The sequence below is a fragment of the Carassius carassius genome, chromosome 29 (genome assembly GCF_963082965.1).
Source record: "Carassius carassius chromosome 29, fCarCar2.1, whole genome shotgun sequence".
Classification (NCBI taxonomy): domain Eukaryota; kingdom Metazoa; phylum Chordata; class Actinopteri; order Cypriniformes; family Cyprinidae; genus Carassius; species Carassius carassius.
The window spans coordinates 16,566,630-16,588,475 of NC_081783.1; the positions used below are offsets into that span (position 1 = coordinate 16,566,630).

Sequence of the window (21,846 nt, forward strand, 5' to 3'; positions counted from 1 at the left end):
CCGCTCAGAAAATTTTAGAAATATCAGAAATATTCACATAATCTTGCAGCACATATGAGAAGCTCTGCGCTCCGGCGCGGTTAGCGCTCATACTCACTGATTTATATATAACTGAACCGCGCTCTGGCCCACCTCTTCCAACCGAGTCAGGGACTGCTAAACAGACTGATCACACTAGTCAAACGAACCAGGCTTTGGGAGTTAAGATTGCCTAGTGTGAGCACACCCAAATTATTCTCCCGTATCCCACAACACACGAGGATCTACCCGCCCATCAAGTGTTGTCCCATGCCGCACTCTGCTGAGATGGGTCCCGCGATCACGCAGGTCTCAACTCGGAAGGTGCCTGTTATAATGTTATGATCAAGGCTCTGGACTCTGAGCAGAACTTGTTTTTCCATAACAAACTATAAAATAATTTCTATAAAAACGTTAATGTCCTGGCAGTGACAAATATCTTGTTTTATATTTAATTACATTAATGTTATAAGTTGGATTCTTTAACAAAAAAAAAAAAAGGTTTAAAAAAATATACTTGAAATATGAATCTTGTAACGTTACAAATGTCTTTAGTGTCACTTGTCCTTGGTAAATAAAAGTATTAATTTACTTTATGGGCCACTGAAATTGTCAAATTGTGCAGTAAACAAAGGAGAAATTTATATATACTGTAAAAATTATATATACTGTAGCATAATTCATGCAGTATTGCACTTTAAAAATTAGCCTAAATAGATCATTTAAAAATGCACAAAGTGATATTCAATGTCAATTTGTGACAATAATCAAATACCTGTTCTTCCCTCTTATTACTTTGTAATCTGATGTTAACCAAATTATGCCAGATGCCAGTTGTTGTTTTTATTCAAGCATAAAATTATTAGCAAACAGAATTACCTAAACCTGAGTTGGCTTGCATTGTGTGTAAGGGAATTAACTGCTGGGAAAACATTTCAGTAGATCTGCAGGTTCCTTACTGCCGCCTCCTTAAAAAGGTAATCGTATCTGTGCCTCGGTGGGTTGTACTGCAGTTGGAAAGACGGGAGTGTTTGCTGGCAGCCTGCTACATCAGCATTCTTCAAGCTGCTGAATTTATGGCCGCGATTTTGAAAGACACTTCCTTCCAAAAAGAGAGAGAGAGAGGGAAAGAGTGTGTGCGTTTATGACACAAAGCAGATTTCCTTATGAATCCACATAAATTCATGTGCCCTCTCTTGTTGTGGCCTGCAGCTTTATAGCTAAGTACCCAGAGACAATCACATCCAAAATTATTCTAATCAATTGTGTCGGTGGGAAATGGGATTTGTGAAGGTTGTCTCTGTGGCATGCTGATTTGCTGGGTGGTAGAGGTGTCTGCTCTCACCGCTGGGACAGAACCAGTGGCTCTGTATTGTGACGAGAGACTGCAGAGGTGTATTCAGGCCTGTTTAGATGCTAAAAGCTACGAGGAATCGCTCAGCTGAAGCTCCTGAATTCTGGGGTAGAGTCACAGCTGTGCATATCGGGCATAACACTGAGCATTACGCCCTGCATCAAAGTACAACTCCAAGTGGGGTCAATGGAAGGGCAAATCTATCTATCTATCTATCTATCTATCTATCTATCTATCTATCTATCTATCTATCTATCTATCTATCTACCTATCTATCTATAACAGATAGATCTATCTATCTATCTATCTATCTATGAATAAATGAAAACAAATTGTTACTAGTGATTTGTTTACCTGTTTAGAATAATTTTAATTAGCAATACAAGTGTTTTTGTTTAGATTTAAATAAAGCAAAACATGAAATTTGAAATTTGTGTTAGCTTGTAAAATCATTCTTGACCATATTGTGTTTAATTTATAGTTTACTTTTGAAACCCCCCTCTATAGCTCTTAATTAGCCTTTTATTTACTTTTCACTAGTGTGAACAAAGCTGCACAGGAAGTTAGAATCACGATCACACTTACGTACATCCTCACACTCTCTGCTTGGTTTGTTTGGACTAACAAGAGTGAGATTATCAAAGGAAATGATTCAGTTAGTATCATCCCAAAGCCCAAAATCACACAGACAATTAAAACAGGGCTGTCAATTACCATTATGCCAGTCTGCATCACTCTAATTAAGCTGTCTTCTAATTGTTCATCACACTCTTAATCACCAGAGTCGCAATAAACACCCTCATTGCCATCAGCGGAGTTGTTACTTAATGCAATCTACACTTCTTAGGACTACAGGTGCCTGGTCTAGTTATTTTCATCCAAATATAGCTCCATTATTCTGACTTGACTACAAAGTATCACTAATGCCGCACAGGGGTCATCGGCAACATGTCTTCTTGACATGTTTTCGTGAACATGTCTGACTGATGACTCTGTCAATACGACATGATACGATGCAAGCAGGAGGGTGGCCGAGCACCAGGAAGTGGCATTACATCAGGGCTTGTTTCGTGACAGCTGGTCAATGGTGAATGACTGAGCGCATGCAAACAGGAATTGCTCTTGCGTCTCTGTATCGACGATGCATTAAGTATGTCTGCGGGAAGTGACTTTGTCATGGTTTAAGAGGACTTATGATTTTATAAACTGACAGTTGACGCACTGAGACATGATGGGGGCTGGGTTTGTGCCTGTAGCACAAAACACAAAAAAAAAAAGCTTGAAAAAAAAATAAGATTAACAAGGTGAAGAGTCTGTAAACCTGTAAAACCCTCCAGAGCTGAAGCAAACTCACTCTCCACTGAATCGTGAAATGCAGTTTCTGGGAGAGAGTGGGAAAAAATAAATAAAAAAATAAAAGTAAATAAATTACATGGTAAAATCTCAAAATATATGAAAATACTTAAATTCAACTTTTTATATAGACATATTTCATAAATATTATATATTTGGTAAATTTATATAACAAATGAACAAGTTGTCATTTATATAACCAAAGCAAATAATAATACAAATGAATATTAATGCTAATATTACTATATATATATATATATATATATATATATATATATATATATATATATATATATATATATATATATATATATATATATATATATATATATATATATATAATATTTAAATTCTATTCATTAAATAAATGTTGTCAATTTATATAACCAAATTACTAATATATGAATAAGCAAACAAACAAACAAATGAAGAGAACGTAATAAAAATATAAAATACATTTTGGTGTATAAAATGATATTATAGATGCAGATGAATGATCCAACACATTAAGCCGTAGTGCTTAGTGAAGCCCATGCTAAAAAATATAAAATCAAATAAAAATGATAAATTAATACAATTAATACAAGTATAAATTTATGTTTTATCAAATAATTTCTATAAAAGATCATGACTCATGAGAACAGTCTTCTTTGATTAGTTTTTTTGACATACATCCTTGATGGGATGTTTATCAATTAATACAACCACAGCTACAAATAGTTAAATTATATGTTTTTTGTGTGTGTATTTAGTTATATTGAAATCCACATCTTAATGTTCCAACCACTGGCCATGACTCCTACAAAATCCTGGATGTGATTCGTCCCTTAAGTTTCTGTCCCCATTCATCCACCTGAACCGATCCCCCTCACCCCCTCTCCCTGCTTTATTTCACCAGGGAAACTCTTTGCACTTTGTCAGAGCCTCCTTGCTTAACTTTTTATCAGGTCTAACAGATGTACTGAAGTTGCCTATAGACTGGGCTGGCGTTCCCTCTGCCCTGCTCAATAAATGAACAGACATCCATCACGCTTTAATTGACACAGTTAATCAGCTTTATAATTGGATGGATACTGCCTGATTCCGTGCGGCAGTATTCTGCCTCCACAGCACCTCGTCTCTGCCTCGCTTTTAAACACCTTGACGTGGAGGCGGTGGGGAGAAAGGCAAGCGAGCTGCTTTCGGTATCAGATTCCCCCACCCTTGCTCCCTTTTAGCTGTAATCAACACAAAACAGAGCAAGCGATGTTCCTGCTGTTCCAGAGGCTGATGTAAGGTGTGTCGAAACACGGGTTTCTGGAGGTGTAACAGAGTGGGCTCCGAACATCTTGTGCTGTCTAACAGCGGGGCGTCAGGCCCGGCCTGAGGGGACCAAACTCCGCCTGTGGGTAAATCTCAGAGACTGCCTCACCTCCTCTCACAGTGGGAAACAGCTAACCTGCAATTCTTCTATCATGGCTGACAGAAACAGGTTCAGACTTGTAACAGTGACATTTTAAGACGGTCATGATTCTGTCAGGTAGATCCAGTGTTGAAGTTTATGCTAGGTCTCTGTCTGTGTATTATTGTGTAGTATTGATAAAACACTAGTTTTCGGTGGCACAGGGAAGTATATAATCAAAGAAAGTTGGAAATTGGTTTGTGGTTATTTATTATAATAAAAACGTGGAGGTCATAAGGTCATCAAAAAAAGTCTAAAACTGTATCCGTTGAATCTCATCACAGCGGTAAAAATACAAAATGGAAAAAGTAGGTATTAAAGAATTAGTTCCTTATTTTAAAAGACAAAGAGCTGATTTCAACCCAAATGTTACAATGTTATTTCCATTATTGCTAAATATGACTTAACTCACTTTATTCCACATATTAGCCTATCAGTAACATGACTTTTCCTTCCCATCATTACTTTTTACCCAGTAACACTTGGGTGTAATTTCACCAGGTGGCGATGCGCCAAACTGTTAATGATCCTGACTATATGAATGGAGGTTATAAGTACCCACACTGTAGTTATTCACCGATTTGCGAAAATCAAACAATATACACCTCTAATAAATTAATATTCGGTGATCGTGATTTTGAATCAACACCATATTCAATCAACATATTCATACATACATATGATGTGAATTGAATGTCATTATAAAGTCCTTGTATAAACATAGGGCCACGGTCAGAAGAAACAAACAAAAAAATCAACCAGTTTAAGAACATCACACCATGCGTTGGTGTAAATTATATTTATGGAGACCTAAGATATTTATTATTAAAAACCCTGCCCCAACAGCTATATCCAATATAAATATTTTCATTCCCTGGTAAAAAGCTGCATTTTTGTTCTGCTGCTTTTTGCATTTGCATTAACAGATTTAGATCTGTTAGTGCAGACCGTACATGAAATCACAGATTATTATTACACTAACAATTAGAACTCAAGAATTGTTTGAAAAGCTATCACTTTTTATGGGAATGTCTTTTCAAAGACCAATTTAAGAGACACTTTTGATTTAGAAACATGTCATACCCAACAAAAACAGTGATTCTATTTAAGGCATATGGCATGGTGGAAGCATGAAGGACATCAACAGAGAATCAACCTGTCCTCCTCGAGCACATCCTCAAGTAAACAGTAAAATCACACAGATGCTTTGGATTTCTGTGCTTTTAACCCATAGCAGGTGCTCAAGGGCTAATCTCCACCTTGAATTACGAGGACACTAAATGCTACTTTTATTTCAACAAGAGTTTCCTCTAACAACTAATTAAACCCTCGGAGGAAGGGAAAAAAAAAAAAAAGCCTTTCCTGTGCAGAGGAGTAGCCAAAGCAGGCAGGATTTTCTGCTCATTACTGTATAAAACAGGTCTATTGTCTGGCGAGAGACATCTGCTGAGAACAGATTGGGACAATAATTTTTCTGCGGTCTGCATTCCAATTTTAAAGGATTTTTGCCTATTCAGTGTGCCTGTAAGTGTGGGCTTTAAAGAGTTAGCAAATGACGTGTGGGATGGCTCAGATTAAAATCTGAAAGGTGCAAAAAAAAAAAGGGGGGGGACTACTGTATGTTAACTGTGCAGAAAAACCCTAAAATAAAAAAAATGCCAATCCTGACACTTTGATCCAAGAGGATGCAAATACAACACTTTGATGCCCATCTGCTTGGCCAGACCCACAGCTGAGCAAATTTCCCCATGGCTGCCATCGTACCAGCTTCTGTGCTTTTAATTTGAGCAATGTGGGCCAATTAATAACCTCCCAGAACAGAGAAACGTAAACATCTAATGATGATAACTAGGTCTTGGACTCCTCTGGTGGGTAGCAATATTTAGTATTTTCCTTATTTTGTTACTGTTTGCAACATTGGCATTTTTTGCACGTAAAATCTCAACGCTGCAGATATGCTGGGGAGGTTTGAGATGATGCTATGATTGGACATGCCTCCATGTGGCCCTCAGTAGAAAAGTTAAAGATTCTAGAACTGTATCGACTCACAGCATGGGGAATACAAACTCTTCACTCTTTACCTCTACTTCTTCACATACTAATGGGAGTGTTTGCTTACACTCTGCCGCTCTTTATCTCTGTCTCTTTCTGTCAACGATCTGTATCAGCAACAGTCGAGGCCATAGTGAGATTAAACGGAATAGTGCGTGAAGTGAGTTGCCGAGACAAGTCCCTGATTTCTGATGGGAGTGAAACGGCCCCAAATTAACTGTTAATAAAGAACAAGTGTTCGGCTCACCACCACATTTTATGATAACCAGTGGGTAAATTACAGGGCGAGACATTAAAAGCACAGCTCTTTTCTGTTGTTCTACTGTCTCTACAGGAGGCCTTTAAACTGTGGTTCCTCACTGCTGATATCACACAAAGTGCTTTGAATGACAGACAGGGTGAATGATTCAACTGTGATATGGCCAAACATGCAAGTAAGTCAATGCAGACACTTCAACACTGACTATGAACAATTAATGTGTTAAAGGGATAGTTCACCCTAAATTAAAATTCTGTCATTAATTACTCCCCCTCATGTCGTTTCAAACCATTAAGACCTTTGTTTATCTTCGGAACACAAATTAAAATATTTTTGAAAATACGAGAGCTTTCTGACCCTGCATAGAGAGCAAAGCAACTACCACGTTCAAGGCCCAGAAACATAGTAAGGGTTTTGTTAAAATAGTCCATGTGACATCAGTGGTTCAATGTTAATTTTATATAGCTATAAGGATACTGTTTGTGGGCAAAGAAAACAAAAATCTATTTTATATAGTACTATACAACTTATCAGACATGGGGACTTGTGACTTGGTGACTTGGACTCGAGTCGCTATTTTTATGACTTGTGACTTGACTTGACAAAAAATAAAATACTTGAGACTTGACTCGGACTTGGAAGTTAAAGACTCGGGACTTGACTTGACTTGAGACAGGATGACTTGAATGACTTGAGTGTTAATCACATTATGTCTTCAGTTTGAATATAAATTATTTTTATAAAATAAAATTGATTACTCAGCTGGAGCGCAGGCTGAGAATCGCGTTGTCATGTCATGACATCATCAGTCATGCCCTCTCTACCTTACGCAGACCACGCCCACTTAGATCAGATATCACATCACATCAACATCTCAGCTTGAGGGGTACTGAGGGTCATCGCTTTTGTCGTCAATAATTCGCGCCTAAAAACGCGTGGAAATCGCTAGTCGCGCCGCTTTCTCATTGTTTCCAAAGCGCTCGGGCAGTTGCGCCCCTGAGGCGTCGAGCGCGTCGCGACCGCATTGCTTCCATTATGAGCGCGCATACCGGTGGCGCATACATGGTGGGATAGGCCACATCGTGCTCGGCTTGCAGACAAGACTCTAGAATCTTATATTTGGCAAGTGCAATACTTTGTAATAGAGGTAATGACTTTAATGACTCTGAGAGAGAGAGAGATTGTGTGTGTGTGTGCGTGTGTGTGTGTGTGTGTGTGTGTGTGAGAGAGAGAGAGAGAGAGAGAGAGAGAGTGAGTGAGAGAGAAACACACTCGTGCTTCACCTGATGAAGGAAACCCAAACTGAGTCTGACTCCAATCACAACCCCAACATTCAGAAACTAATTGACAAAAATCTGAAGTATAATTATGATGAAAAATTTAAAAAATGAATTTGAGCTCCAAACCAAACTCCAGTGTTATTCGGCCCTAAACAGAACCACAAAACTGGCAAATTACTTATCAATCAAGCAATTAAAAGAAAGACAAATCCTTTCAAATTATCGACTCAGTGATCATGATTTGGAAATAGAGATTGGTAGACATAAAAGATCCTGGCTACCGAGAGAAGAGAGGCAAACACTGTGAGCTGAATCAAACAGAGGATGAGAAACACTTCCCAAATACAGCACTACAAGAGAAACATTCTTCCCACAGTTTGAAGCTTTGAATTGTTCATTCTTGTCTCTAAATGACTCAGAGAAACTACTCTATATACTTGGAGAGAATGAGACGGCAGTCACAATAGCTGCTAAATATTTATACACCATACACACCATACGAAAGGGATAATTTATTGTATTCAACTGTTTTATTTGATATTCTTAATTGTATATAATTACTATTATTAATATTAGAAATGTTATCTGTTGCTGCTATTTTTATTGTATTTTATTGTAATCATATTTTATTCTGTATCTAAATGCTAAATTTGGCAATACTGTAACTCAAATGTCATGCCAATAAAGCAACTTGAACTTGAACTTGAGAGAGAGAGAGAGCGAGAGGAGAAATGTAAGAAAGTTTAATGTTGTATATAAACTGTGTTTGAGGGGAAGTTGTGGCCTAATGGTTAGAGAGTCGGACTTGCAATCGAAGGGTTGTGAGTTCGAGTCTCGGGCCGGCAGGAATTGTGGGTGGGGGGAGTGCATGTACAGTTCTCTCTCCACCTTCAATACCTTCAATACCACGACTTAGGTGCCCTTGAGCAAGGCATCGAACCCCCAACTGCTCCCCGGGCGCCGCAGCATAAATGGCTGCCCACTGCTCCGGGTGTGTGCTCACAGTGTGTGTGTGTGTGTGTGTGTGTTCACTGCTCTGTGTGTGCACTTCGGATGGGTTAAATGCAGAGCACGAATTCTGAGTATGGGTCACCATACTTGGCTGAATGTCATGTCATGTCACGTCACGTCCTTTGTGTGAGAGAGAGAGAGAGAGAGAGAGAGAAGAGAGGAGGGGGGGGGTGTTCAGAGAGGAGTCTGTTGGATGTTTAGCTGTTATTTGTTTTATGGACTCAATGTTGAAAATGTAAAACATTTCTGTTGGCAGGAGTGAAAAATAAATAATTTTATGAAGTTACAATTTTGTTTGATTCCATGATGTATTTTACTGAACATGAGTATTTACAATGCAAATCCAAATTATTTTAATTTACTGTCACTTATATCTTGTCTTTTAACTTTATTAAGATCAGATTCTGCAGGTAAAATTACAATAATAAGGTGACTTGACTTGGACTTGACTTGACTTACTACAGGACTTGACTTGACTTGACTTGACATAACTTGTGACTTGACTTGACTTGCCCAAGAAAAAAATACTTGGGACTTACTTGAGACTTGAAGGTTAAGACTTGAGACTTACTTGAGACTTGCACATGTGTGACTTGGTCCCATCTCTGCAACTTATAGTATTTTTTTAAATACAGTATCTTAGGCAAGAAGAGGAAAGACTAAAACAAATTCAAACTGTTTATCACAATCCAAGCCACCCTAAAGTATATTGCTTAACTATATCACCATTTATTTGCACTTGTCACAATTATTTTAATTTATTAATGTTAATTTATGTATATACACTACTGTTCAAATGTTTGGAGTCAGTTAGTTAGTTTGGTTATTAATTATTTATTTTAAGAAATAGGATGCATTACATTGATCAAAATCTGCAGCAAATACATTTATAATGTAACAAAATGTTTAATTTACAAATAAATACTGTGATTTTTAAACTGTCAAATTCATCAAAGAATTTCCAAAGTATCATGTTTCCACAAAAATATTAAGCAGCACAAAAGTTATATGCAAATCATTATACTAGAATTATTTCTGATGGAACGTGTAAGTCTGAATACTGAAGAAATGTAGCTTTCAAATAAATAATAAGAAGCTTCAAAATATATTAATTTTTTACTGTTTTCATTCTGCATTTTTCATTTAAATGCAGCCTTTGTGAGCATAAGAGAAAAACATAACATTTTAAATCACTATCTGGCCAATGCAAACAATTCAAGATATAAAAGTCATATTTCAAGCAGGATTTTTTCTAGTTGCAACACTTTTAGCACATAAAGACTGTAAAGCTTTGAAAGCACATAACCATTTGCTCCAGAAGCTCTTCTGACCCCAGTAAGTCACACAGAACCATCCTGAAATCACACAGAGCTATGGCTTCCCCATAGTCTGCCCTGTGGCATTTGTTTGAACCAATCATTTCTCACAGAAGCAGTTGATAACGGCCACCAAAAGCTCTGATATCAAAAACAATCATCGGAAGAACGATAATAACAATTCCGTTCCTGAGGACGCCCATGTCAGTGCTGCTGTGGTACTATGGCAACAGCGGCTGCAGGACTGAGAGGTTTCAAATGATTAAAAGAACAGAAGAACAACAGGAATGGGAAAGGTTGTGTGAGGAAAGAGAACCTGGAAAACAAACAGAGGGAACGTAACCCAGGGGACATCAACCTTGGACAACTCGAGATTCTCTGATCTGGAAAAGTGACCTTCCTGTGAAAAACACACGACTCAACGATACACAAACCCAGCCCTGAAATACTAAACAAAGTGTGGTGTTAATGTAGACCTCCAAGGTGCCCTTCCCAGATTTTTCCCTCCTGTTGTCTACTAGTAAATGGGACTCTCACTGAAGCACCCTAGGCTTCACACCACATTTAGTGATCAATAAAGGAAGCCTGTGTTTTAATCGATTGATTAATCTGGGGACAGAGATGGTGGTACTCACTCTGTGGGCACTGCTCACTGGTGCAGTTGAGAGATTGGAGATCCAGCCCCTGGCATTCTTTCCCACCCGTGCTGGGTGTTGGTTGGGTACATTCCCTGCTCCTCCACATGGTGCAGTCGGCTCCACATGGCGACCATTTACTCCACTCGCTCCAACCTCCATCCACTGAACAAAAACATACATACACACACAGAGGAAGTAGATTTAGCAATCCATCACACATACAAACAAGTACACAAACATTAATGCGAACACTTCAAATATATGTATATGCAGTAACAACACTGGAGGACAAAAGTTGTTTTTGAAAGATGTCTCTCATGCTCACCAAGTCTGCATTTATTTGATCAAAAATACAGTATAAAGTAACATGAAATATTACAATTTAAAATGCATGTTCCCTATTTTAATATATTTTAAAATGCAATTTATTCCTGTAGTGCAAAGGTGGATTTTCAGCAGCCACTACTCCAGTTTTCACCGCCACATGATCCATCAGAAATCATTATAATATGCTGATTTAGTGCTCAAGAAACATTTGTTACTACTATTAAAGGGGTGATAAAACACGATTTCACTTTTCTAACTTTAGCTAGTGTGTAATGTTCCTGTCTGAGCATAAACAACATCTGCAAAGTTACAACGTTCAAAGTTTTAAGCAAAGGGAGATATTTGCTTTTAAAGAAATCCATTTCTAAGGACTACAGCAAACGGCCGGTAGGGACTACACGACATTCCTCCTGGGTTGCTGACATCACTAAGCCCAAAACCCCTCCTCCGAGAATAATAAATTAGGGGGGGCGGGGTGGGGAGCGAGGCCATTTTATATTGCTGTGGAGATTGAGAAGAGTTGTTGTATGCTGGAGTGTCATTGCCGCGATGCCGACGAAACGCTATTATTTTCATCCGGATTGCAGGTCCACTTTGTTCAGCCTTCCTAGGGACGGGGAAGTTAGGGATCAATGGTTAAAATTTATTTTTAACTCGGTCCCTCAAAATTATTAACCAAATCTCGCTCTCTGTGCTGCTCATTTTACGGAGGAAAGCTTCCACAATCTTCGCGAGTTCAATGCAGGAATCGCCCAACGGCTTGTCCTGAAAGATGGAGCAGTTCCAACTTTAAAAACAGAAGCTGTTTACGGGCCACAACCTGTAAGTATGACTTATTTTTCGTCGATGTGTTTTACTGTAATAGTACTAGTTTACTGTACTAGTTTGTATTGCTTATTGTACATTGTATCAAGGAAGTGAACAAATAACAACGCTGTTTGGCTCAGCAAACCAGTTTGTTAAATGCTCATTTATGCATTCGACAAACCCCTAACGTTAACGTTACAAACTTTTTTTCTTAATCTCAACAGCGAACTTGGAATTAGTGTATATCATTATTTGATTAGAGCGTTTATGTATTGTTTATCTACATGTTTGTTTATCTGCAGGCATGCTAAACATGGTTCTGTGTTTGATTTGGCTACTATAGTAAATCCAATGTTTAGTGTTCGTTTTGGGTTAATAGTTATAGCGACAGATATTTGGCTATAAGCGTTCTAAAAATACAAAAGTAACGATTACATTCAGTACCGATCTTCACTCTTTAATCAAAAAAAATCCCTTTGAGGACTAATATAATTTGTTAGAACAATTATATGAAATTCTTGCTTATGAAGCTTATTTTTTGTGGTCCAATGATTATTATCCAGTAATTAATTTTTTCCTACTATTTTACATGACAAATGTATGTTTTAAGCTGTAATTTGATCATTGATTACATATTGTCATTATTTCTTACAGACAACATCTCAGCAGGGTTCGAGTTCCCAAGAGCTCCACACTTATCATATGCAGTTCTAGTACATATTGTCTTTTTTTATTATAATTGTTATACCGGCTACTGAAACTTATGTGTATTAGAAAGTGGCTTATGTTTCTCACTGTAAAAAAATTGTAATAGCATGACAGATGGTTATGAGTAATTGTATTTTTTACTTTTTGTACTTGTAGGCATTCAGGCAACATATTATGGTCATGATGTGGGCACCCAAACAACTGACATGTTTCCCTTATGTGCAGCAGTCTTCAACACCAGTAAGGGGCTCAGTCTTCAGGCTCAGTAAGAGACCTCGTCTGGTGTTAGATGAGGAAGAAGAATCAGAATTAAATGTCGAACCCACCGATTCCACATATAACCCAGATTCTGTTGTTACTGAAGAATCAGAATTGCCGTAAGATATAAATACATATTTACACACTTTTTTACCAATACATTTGTGTTTAAAAAAATATATAAAACATGAAAGCAACTTCCTAATATTTATTCTTTTTATATTGCCTTAGGATAGATCCACAGCCTGACCACAGCAATAACAAATACATTGTTTTTGAAAGCTGTCTTCGAGAGCTGTTTGTGTCCTGTCCAATTTGTAAGACAAAGTGTGTTGTCCAGAGCAGACGAAGGGGGACTTTTGTTGCATTCACCCAGCTTTGTGAAAAGTGTAACTACTACAGACAGTGGCAGAGCCAACCCATTGTAGGGAGTACCCCACTTGGAAACCTGCTATTGTCTGCTGCAACGTATTTTACCGGTGGATCTTTTAAACAACTAGAGAAGGTATTACAATTACAATAAAATTCACAAAAAAATACTGTGTTGTTTCATTATGTATGTACTGTATGATTTCTATGATTTCTATGTTAATAGATTTTCAAGGCCATGAAGCTCCAGATGATGCATTTCGTAACTTTTAGGATTCATGCCAGGAATTTCATTGAGCCTACCATAATACACAAGTGGAACCAAGATCAACTGAATCTTATAAGACAGCTGCAAGAGGGAGGAAATGTTGCTGTGGCTGGAGATATGCGTGCTGACACGCCAGGTACGTTTACAGTATATTAAAAAAAATCACGCCGTTTATTTTATAGTCTTTGAGTTTTCCTAAAATATTATGATACTGATGTTCTCAGTAATGTTCTATATATGATTATGATGTTTACAATAGGACACTCAGCAAAATTTGGCAGCTACACCATTATGCACATGGAAACCAACAAAATTCTGCATCTTCAACTAGTTCAGGTTAGTAATTAAGCATTTAAAAAAATTATTTACATTTTCTTTTATCTGTTATTGTTTATACTCTACTCTGTTTATACATTTGAAATGTTGTGTACCCAACAACAGAGCAACGAGGTTGGTGGAAGTTATCATATGGAAAAGGAGGGATTGAAGCGTTGTCTCGATAAGCTCGAGTCTAATGGTTTAGCTGTTGACTACATCGTTACCGATCGCCATCCGCAGATTCAGAAGTACCTGAGGGACCGCAATATCACTCAGTTCTATGACGTGTGGCACTTTGAGAAAGGTAATTATTTATCTTTGTATTATTAATTGATTCTTATTCAGTTAATTGTTCAACCTAACATGTACATTTTTATTTTTGTGGTAATTTGATTATCTTGAAATAATGATTGTACAACCAAGCTTTTACTTTGTACAGGTTTATCTAAGAAACTTGTCAAACTTTCAAAAATGAAGGACTGTGAGGTGCTGAAAAAATGGTTGCACAGCATCAAAAATCATGTTTACTGGAGTGCGATTTCCTCTGAGTCTGGGCCAGAAAAGGTGGCGAAGTGGAATTCACTGCAGAACCACATCCAAAATGTACATGTTCATGAGAACCACCTCTTCCCCAAGTGTGAACACCCAGATAAAGTTTCCAGGGATCCAAAAAAATGGATCCAACCAGGTATGACTGTATAGAGAGACAAATGACAATAAAATGACAGTAAACTAGTAAAATTTTGAGATTTTCTTCATATTTTATCTGTTTGGTTACAGGATCAATAGCGCTCCATAAAGTGGAAAAGCTATTATACAACAAGAGAGTTCTCAAGGATATAGAAAAGCTCAGCCACAACTTTCAGACATCATCACTGGAGGCTTTCCACAGTCTGATTTTGCGTTTTGCCCCAAAGAACGTGATTTTCCCTTTCATAGGAATGTTGTGCAGGTAATAATCTTTGACATATTCAGTAATATTTATAAGCATTGTTTCTAACAATTGTTATGGAAATGTTTTTTTTATTCATTATTTTATTAATATTAATGATCTTTCCCTATAATAAATAATGTTCTTTCCTAATAAGGAAGAAAAAGGTTAAATAGGTTAGGAGCCTTGCCTGTGGCCCTACAGTATGTTATCTATGTTATGAGTAGCAGAGATATGAAGAGCTATTAAGCCTCCCATCTTGGCCAGAACTCTCACATTCTCTTGACTGACTGTGCGACTGTGAGCCTTTCTTGCAAGAAAGAAACCATTATAATCATTGATTGAACATTTGTCTCTTATTCTGAATTGTTTGTTTATTTGTCACAACACAGTCTACTAATCTTCATATTTTATGGATTGTGCACTGATTACAGGCTGTATCTTGCAGCAATGCACTATAATGAAAATGCTAACCGTGAGCAGGCAACAACAACTGAAGGACAGGCTGTGTATAAGATCGTTTTTCCAAAGTCCAAAAAAGGGGAATGCACAGCAAAGCCAGTGAAAATAGAACCAACAGTAAGTTTGTTTTATTAACAATAATATATAAAAAAAGCTATAATAAAATAAATATAAGCTTACAAAAAATATTTATAAATATTACACAAATGTTAATTATAAAACAAAGGTAGATTATTTATCAGTAATTATGTAAAACCATAGAGTGACTCAGTATTCTGTTTTTTACAGACTATGTGGATGACCTTATGAGCCTTCTGTTACATAAAGTCTTTGTGGACCCCAAGCCATATGCGGAAGAGCTGCATGCAATCCCCATTCCACCTCCTCTGTCATCACAGTATGAAAAACCTTCCAAAGAAGAGGTGATTGCCCAGCGTGTGTCACGATTCAGTCGAGGGGTGGCCGGAACCCAACATACTGTCCCGCTGGATCAGGAAACTGTAGACGGATCCGGTTAACAACACATGAGGGGATGACAACCCTCACACTACGTCCTAGGTAGCCCCAGCACCAGCTGACAAAGCTGCGATAGGCCAGATAACGGAAACGCCTATGACAGGAATAGAAAACCTCAATATTGTGTATAAAACCAGTGGTATATTGGAAACATGTATATGTGATGTGAAAATATGTTTGATAAAAATGTATATTTTGATTAGTTTTTGTCTTTGAATAACTATATAGTAAATATAAATGTGTAAATATATATATTTTGTATCTATTGTCTTTTATTTATGTTCTTTTACACAACATAATTTCATAAAATTTAATAAATACTTACTCCTCTTCATTTCTGCGTCTCACTGGTCCATAGTCGGCTCTGTAAATATTATTGATATTTTGCAAAGTATACGGATTTAAGCAGTTTGGTTCAAAACCTGGATGCTCAACCATACATTTAGGAGGGTCTGGAACCTCCATCATTCGTTTTACAACCTAAACAGTAATGTAAGACAATGAGAACATACTGTACAATTAACCTATGTTCATCTTTTAAATATGAAAAAAGAATAATACAGAACTATTAACACGTTATGCATAATTTTGGTAATAGCTTATTACACTACCTTCTGTATTTCTTTGCAGCAGATGTTTTCCTCTTCAATTGGCATTTTTTCACAGTTATTACATGTACACCTAATAAAATATATATATATTTTTTAAATAAAAAAGGTTCTTGAATACACTTTTGTTAATAGACAAACACTTATTATTGTTATAAATTAAACATCAACTATTATAATTAGTACAATTAAATTACAGCGTATCTATAAAAGTATTAGATATCAACAACAAAAAAACATACCATTCTGAAACGTCATTTAAACGCCGTTCTTGAACAGGTTCTGCTCGTTCATCTTCATTAAATTTTCTGGGTCCGATTCGGGCTCAAATTGGTATGGTTTTATTGACGCCATTGTTTCTAATACCACCAAAGCACAGACGACTGGTAAAGGTAAGGGACGTGACGTTACCGAAAAACGTGCTCTAGGCGGTTAGCGAATCACAACACACTGGGCCAGCTAACCAATCTGAGCCCATTGCTATTTTTGTGGGACTGGCTTCATTGAAACCAAGAAACCATCAGACCGTTTTACAAGGAGGGTAAGAGCAGTGTAGAGTAAAGGTAAAATATATGAAAAATAATGCGATTTTTAAAAAAACAAAGCATGAACACATGTTACAGTGCACCCCACAAACACAATCAAGCCTTCGAAAAACCGCGTTTTACCACCCCTTTAATGTTAAAAACGTTTTTGCGGTTTAATATTTCAATGAAAACCATCCCAGCATGCACTGCATGACAATGTCCTAAGACACTGATGTCAGATGATGTTGATATTTGTTGCTTTTAGGTTGTGTAACCAAATTGATAAATCAATGTCAAATTGGTGTTAAATACTTATGTTAACCCAATTTTCATTCTCTACCAAAATGCAATGTCTTTCTGATGTCATGTCCAACGTCAACCTGGCATTATAATGGCATCCTGTGCCTGCTGGGATGATACATTTCCTTTCAAAAATTTGGGTTAAGTAAAAAAAAAAACATATATATATATTCAGCAACAGTTCATTAAATAGATCATAAGTGACATTAAGACAGTTATAATATAAAAATTATAATAATAATAAAAATTATATATATTATATATTATATCTATAAAAGTATCACAGTTTCCACAAAATATTAAGCAGCAAAGACTACTGCAGATATGCAACTTTCAAAAACATGTTAAAATCCAAATTATTCCAACCCTTTCCTGACAGTGTATCTCAATAATCCATTAAATTAGATGTTGTTATTCAGATTGCTAGTTCTAAATATTTTTTTCTTTACAGTAGCTTATATATCTTAGCCAGAGTATGGCCTTCTGCTCATGTCAGTAACAGTTTTTGACATTGCAGTGTATTAAATAATGCAGCTTATGCAACTTGAATCCTGTCATACTGATGGATGCAATGCCTGTCTCTATGATACACTACAACTACATGCTTGCGTGCCACCTCTGCAGCCACAGTTTTACATATGCAGCACATCAACCACCACATTTGAAACCACTATTTCTAGTTTTTAGTTAAGCATTAGAGACTTGAATGCAGCTACCTGTATGAAGAATGAAATTTTTTAACATTTATGTAGCATTTAATTTCTTTCCCTGAAGTCCAATTATGTGTGAGTAAAGTTTTTCCATCAAAAACAGTCACATTTTTGTTTAATGTGACCATTTTCCACCTTCTTTCTAAAGACTGACAACTTAAAAGTACAGTAGCAAACAATTTAGTTAAATTATGGGATTAAACCGATTGTTCTGCTACTCTGCCTTCCTTTAAGAATATGTTAACTTTGTAAAACAACACTAATATTACTGTTCAAAGTAAAGTTTAAAAGAATAGCATTTAGGCTATTGGAAATAGAAATCTTATGTATCATTATAAATGTCTTTACTATCCATTTTGATTTTAAATAAATTTAATGCATCCTTGCTAAATAAAAAAAATAATAATTTAATAAACTTAAATCTTCTGGTTTGGCCAAGCTACTGAATACTAATTTGTTTATATATAAATGTTGTGATATCAAAACCATGTATGAAACATTTGTGCAACTAAGCATCCATGAATGGTTTTTGGGTGGAATGCAAAAATGAGCTTTGGATTCAAAAAATTAAAATATAGCAGCAAGCAGCAATTAAGGGGCCAAGCACTCCAAAGGCAAATTGAGGAGCCCTGCATGGCATGGAGCATCAGACCAATTGCAACAAAGATTAATTAAAGCAAGTTTGGGATGATTTAAGGCAAAATGGCTGAAAAATCAAACACAACTTCTTGTATTGTGGTTTATCACTTTTGACCAATAGGAAGAGCTGTTATCATATCTATGTGGTGTATTCTGTGTGAGGTAACAATGACACACACCAAGTTTAGTGTCAATATGTCAAATATTTGTAGCGATACAGCCTCATACATAATCTGGCATTATGTGTCAAATTTGTAGCGGTGCTATACAAAAACAGTTTTGTCTATCAAAAAGCCATAACTTTTTGTCAGCACTGTGTGATAATGATCTGATTCGATTTTGGTGAAATTCGAAACAACGGCCGAGGAGACAAGTAGGCTTTCAACATAAATGAAAATGGCGGACAGGAAGTTTAGCTGACTATGGCATAATTGGAATGTGTGTTGTTGGCATAATCAAAGGAATAATTTGAGATCAGTGTCATTATAATAGGCTAATGCAATAATATATATATATATATATATATATATATATATATATATATATATTTTTTTTTTTTTTTTGAAATTTCATAATTAATGGTTAATTAATGGTTTATCACTCTTGACCAATAGGTGGTGCTGTTACCTTAGTGATGTGGCCTGGTCAGTGTGACGGGAAAATGGCATATATAAAGTTTGGTGTAAATATGTCAAAGCTTTGCAAAGATACAGCCTCAGATGAAGTTTGGCATGCAGTTTATGCGCAAAACAAAAACCATTTTGTACATCAACACAAGGGGAAAGTCGTGGTCTAATGGTTAGAGAGTTTGACTCCTAATCCTAAGGTTGTGGGTTCGAGCCTCAGGCCAGCATTACCATGACTGCCATGAGCAAGGCACCGAACCCCCAATTGCTCCCCGGGCGCCACAGCATAAATGGCTCACGGTGTTTTTTTTCACTGCTGTGTGTGTGCACTGTGAATGGGTTAAATGCAGAGCACGAATCCTGAGTATGGGTCACCATACTTGGCTGTATGTCACGTTACAAAATCCATAAGTTTTTGCCAGCTTGGTCTGAAGAAGATCAGAGTCAAATTTGGCGTTCCAATTATGGTTAAGTTTGATGACAAGGTGGTGCTGCACCCAAACTTTTTGAGTACCATTAGGGCATGGTGCTGAAAAAGCAATTCAGAAGGTCAATCCATTCAGAAGCTGCAATTTTTCGTTTCTCCTGACTACTAGGTGGCACTGTGCTAAAACACTGCAGGTAGCCTCATGTCATACATGTCATAACACACACCAAGTTTGGTCTTAATACGGCAAACTATTGTGGAGATATAGCCTCACATCCATTTTAATGTGCTTTTCGTAGATTTTGTTTGCACGTTATTTGAGAACGGCTGGACAAATCAACTTGAATTCCATACATTTTTGCCAGCATAGTCTAAAAATGAGCGGATCAAATTCTGGTGAAAAAAAGGACAAACCATCTAGGATGAGTTCGAATAGCGAAAAAACTAAACCTTACGGTTTTAATTTTTGAGTTAATTCGACTCAAGGATCCAGGATTCAGCCAAGGATTCAGAGGAAAAAATAATTTTCCTTGTGTGCCTTATGGTTCAAAATTTATTAGCACAAATACAAGTGAAATTTGGGATGAATGGTGGCGCTAGAGAGCTTGAGTTAGAGACTCCAAATTTGCTATAGACAATGTTGAGACTGTGCTCTATCGGTTTGCCAAATTTCACAACTTTCCCGCAAGCGGTTCTCTGGGCTGCCATAGGCTCACGTGCGGAAGAAGAAGAAGAAAAAGAATGCCAAAAGATACAATTGGTGCCATCGCACCTTCAGTGCTCAGCCCCTAAATATGTTTAAGATAACCATATTTCAAGTGTGAAAAGCCCATAGGAGGATAAAAGGCAGGTGGAAATTCTGTATGTGTGTTTGTGCCCAGTCTAACGACACTCAAATGTCCTATTTCCTCCCAAGCCATAGAAGAAGTATTTTATTTCCATTTCTCATTCTCACAGGGCCGCGTTATTCATCAGTTGGACCGGAGGCCATTTTGGAAGTCTTATTCGTGCTGACATTGTGCCAGGTTGGGGAAGGTTACTACAGGGCTAATGTGAGCAGCTCTGGTAATGAGCTCTCTAGGGGTGCTGAGTTGTGCCCTCACAGGACCAAGAGCAGGGGTGAATTATGGTACTTGGATACAGAGTTACTGATGGCTCCATTCAACAGACCGAGGATCAGTCATGCTGGGCTGTTTATTAACCCCTGGCTTTATAGCATATTCACATATTCACTCGACACTGGCAGTACAGTGAGGTCATCGCTTGGCCAAACAACCAGCTAATAAAGTACTTGCGTGCCTTAGCGATAAGAAGGATGTAGAGTCTGCAGTCATAAACAGCTGTGAATAAAGGTGATATTTAGTCATAGTCTGCCAGACTAGAGTGGGTTTTTCATATTTAAATATACAGAGATTATTAAGCGACACATAATGATATTATTACTAACAAGAATGTGTGGAGTGCATCTAAACGAGATGCTGACACAGCTTTTGATCAAACATTTGGCAGGGAGAGTGGCGAGGCAATAAAATAATTGTCCTTGTATGCCATTGAGTGGACACATTTGCGAGCAAGGCAGGCTTATATCATCACACTAGCCTGACTGAACAGGAAACTGATGCTTAATGAATACATTACAATAAGAAATGTGTTCCTGTCTCTGATTCTCTGCATGAATTTTAAAAGGCAGGTGATGAGAGATCAACAGCTAAGAGATGGAGAAAAGATTCTCTTTCTTCTCTTGGAAGAAATAAACTGTACGAAGCAAATAAAAGGAAGTCTCTTGACTCATCTGAGAAGAAAATAGTTGCAGATAAAACACTAGCAGCAATATAGATATTAAAGTCAACATAAAACGGCATTCTCAACCCATTTTATTTTGATAACATGACATAAATAAAAAGGATTTTTATGAAGTTAAAATAGTAGGGGTTTATTTAATCCCTTGGGAACTGACTGGATTATGAAAAGTGGACATTCTGAAGCAGAACGGACCTGGATAAGCTTGCAGTCGATTGTGAAGGACTACTTGGCCAACCAAGGCCCACTGGAAAAACATGCTTGTGGTGACATTTATTGCTTCTTGCATGTTTTATTGACACTTTCACAGTGAAATGTTTAGAGAGTGGTGCTAAAATTGCGTTCAGTTTTACCCAAAACCGGTCTACGTGAATCTGGCAATATTTTACAATGCTGGTTGCTGTATGTATCACGGCAGTTTAGAAATAAAGTGTCTGGTGAGTGGCACTACAAGATTAATGCTCCATCATGCTTGGAAATAACATACCTACTCTAAAACCTAAAATGTTAACAAAAGCAAATA

The 21,846-nt window shown here is 37.1% G+C and overlaps 2 protein-coding genes and 1 long non-coding RNA gene across 6 annotated transcripts in view; 1 reads left to right on the forward strand and 2 right to left on the reverse strand.

Annotated features, from left to right (window-relative positions):
* Positions 1 to 21,846, reverse strand: part of LOC132109747 (netrin receptor UNC5A-like) — a 196,021-nt gene that overhangs the window by 28,555 nt on the left and 145,620 nt on the right. For all 4 annotated transcript variants that reach the window (XM_059516068.1, XM_059516070.1, XM_059516069.1 and 1 more), the window contains one exon: positions 10,720 to 10,884. In XM_059516068.1, the coding sequence (XP_059372051.1) occupies positions 10,720 to 10,884 (165 nt within the window). The remainder of the gene's footprint in view (positions 1 to 10,719; positions 10,885 to 21,846) is intronic.
* LOC132109751 (uncharacterized) lies at positions 13,241 to 13,781 on the forward strand. Its single transcript, XR_009424540.1, has 3 exons — positions 13,241 to 13,327; positions 13,418 to 13,595; positions 13,719 to 13,781. It is a non-coding gene; the product is annotated as an uncharacterized LOC132109751 (long non-coding RNA).
* Positions 15,470 to 16,430, reverse strand: LOC132109750 (P2X purinoceptor 7-like). Its single transcript, XM_059516074.1, has 3 exons — positions 16,298 to 16,430; positions 16,012 to 16,166; positions 15,470 to 15,780 (listed from the first exon to the last, which is right to left on the reverse strand). Exons 1-3 carry the CDS (start codon positions 16,340 to 16,342, stop codon positions 15,618 to 15,620), a joined length of 363 nt encoding a protein of 120 aa, XP_059372057.1. The 5' UTR covers positions 16,343 to 16,430; the 3' UTR covers positions 15,470 to 15,617.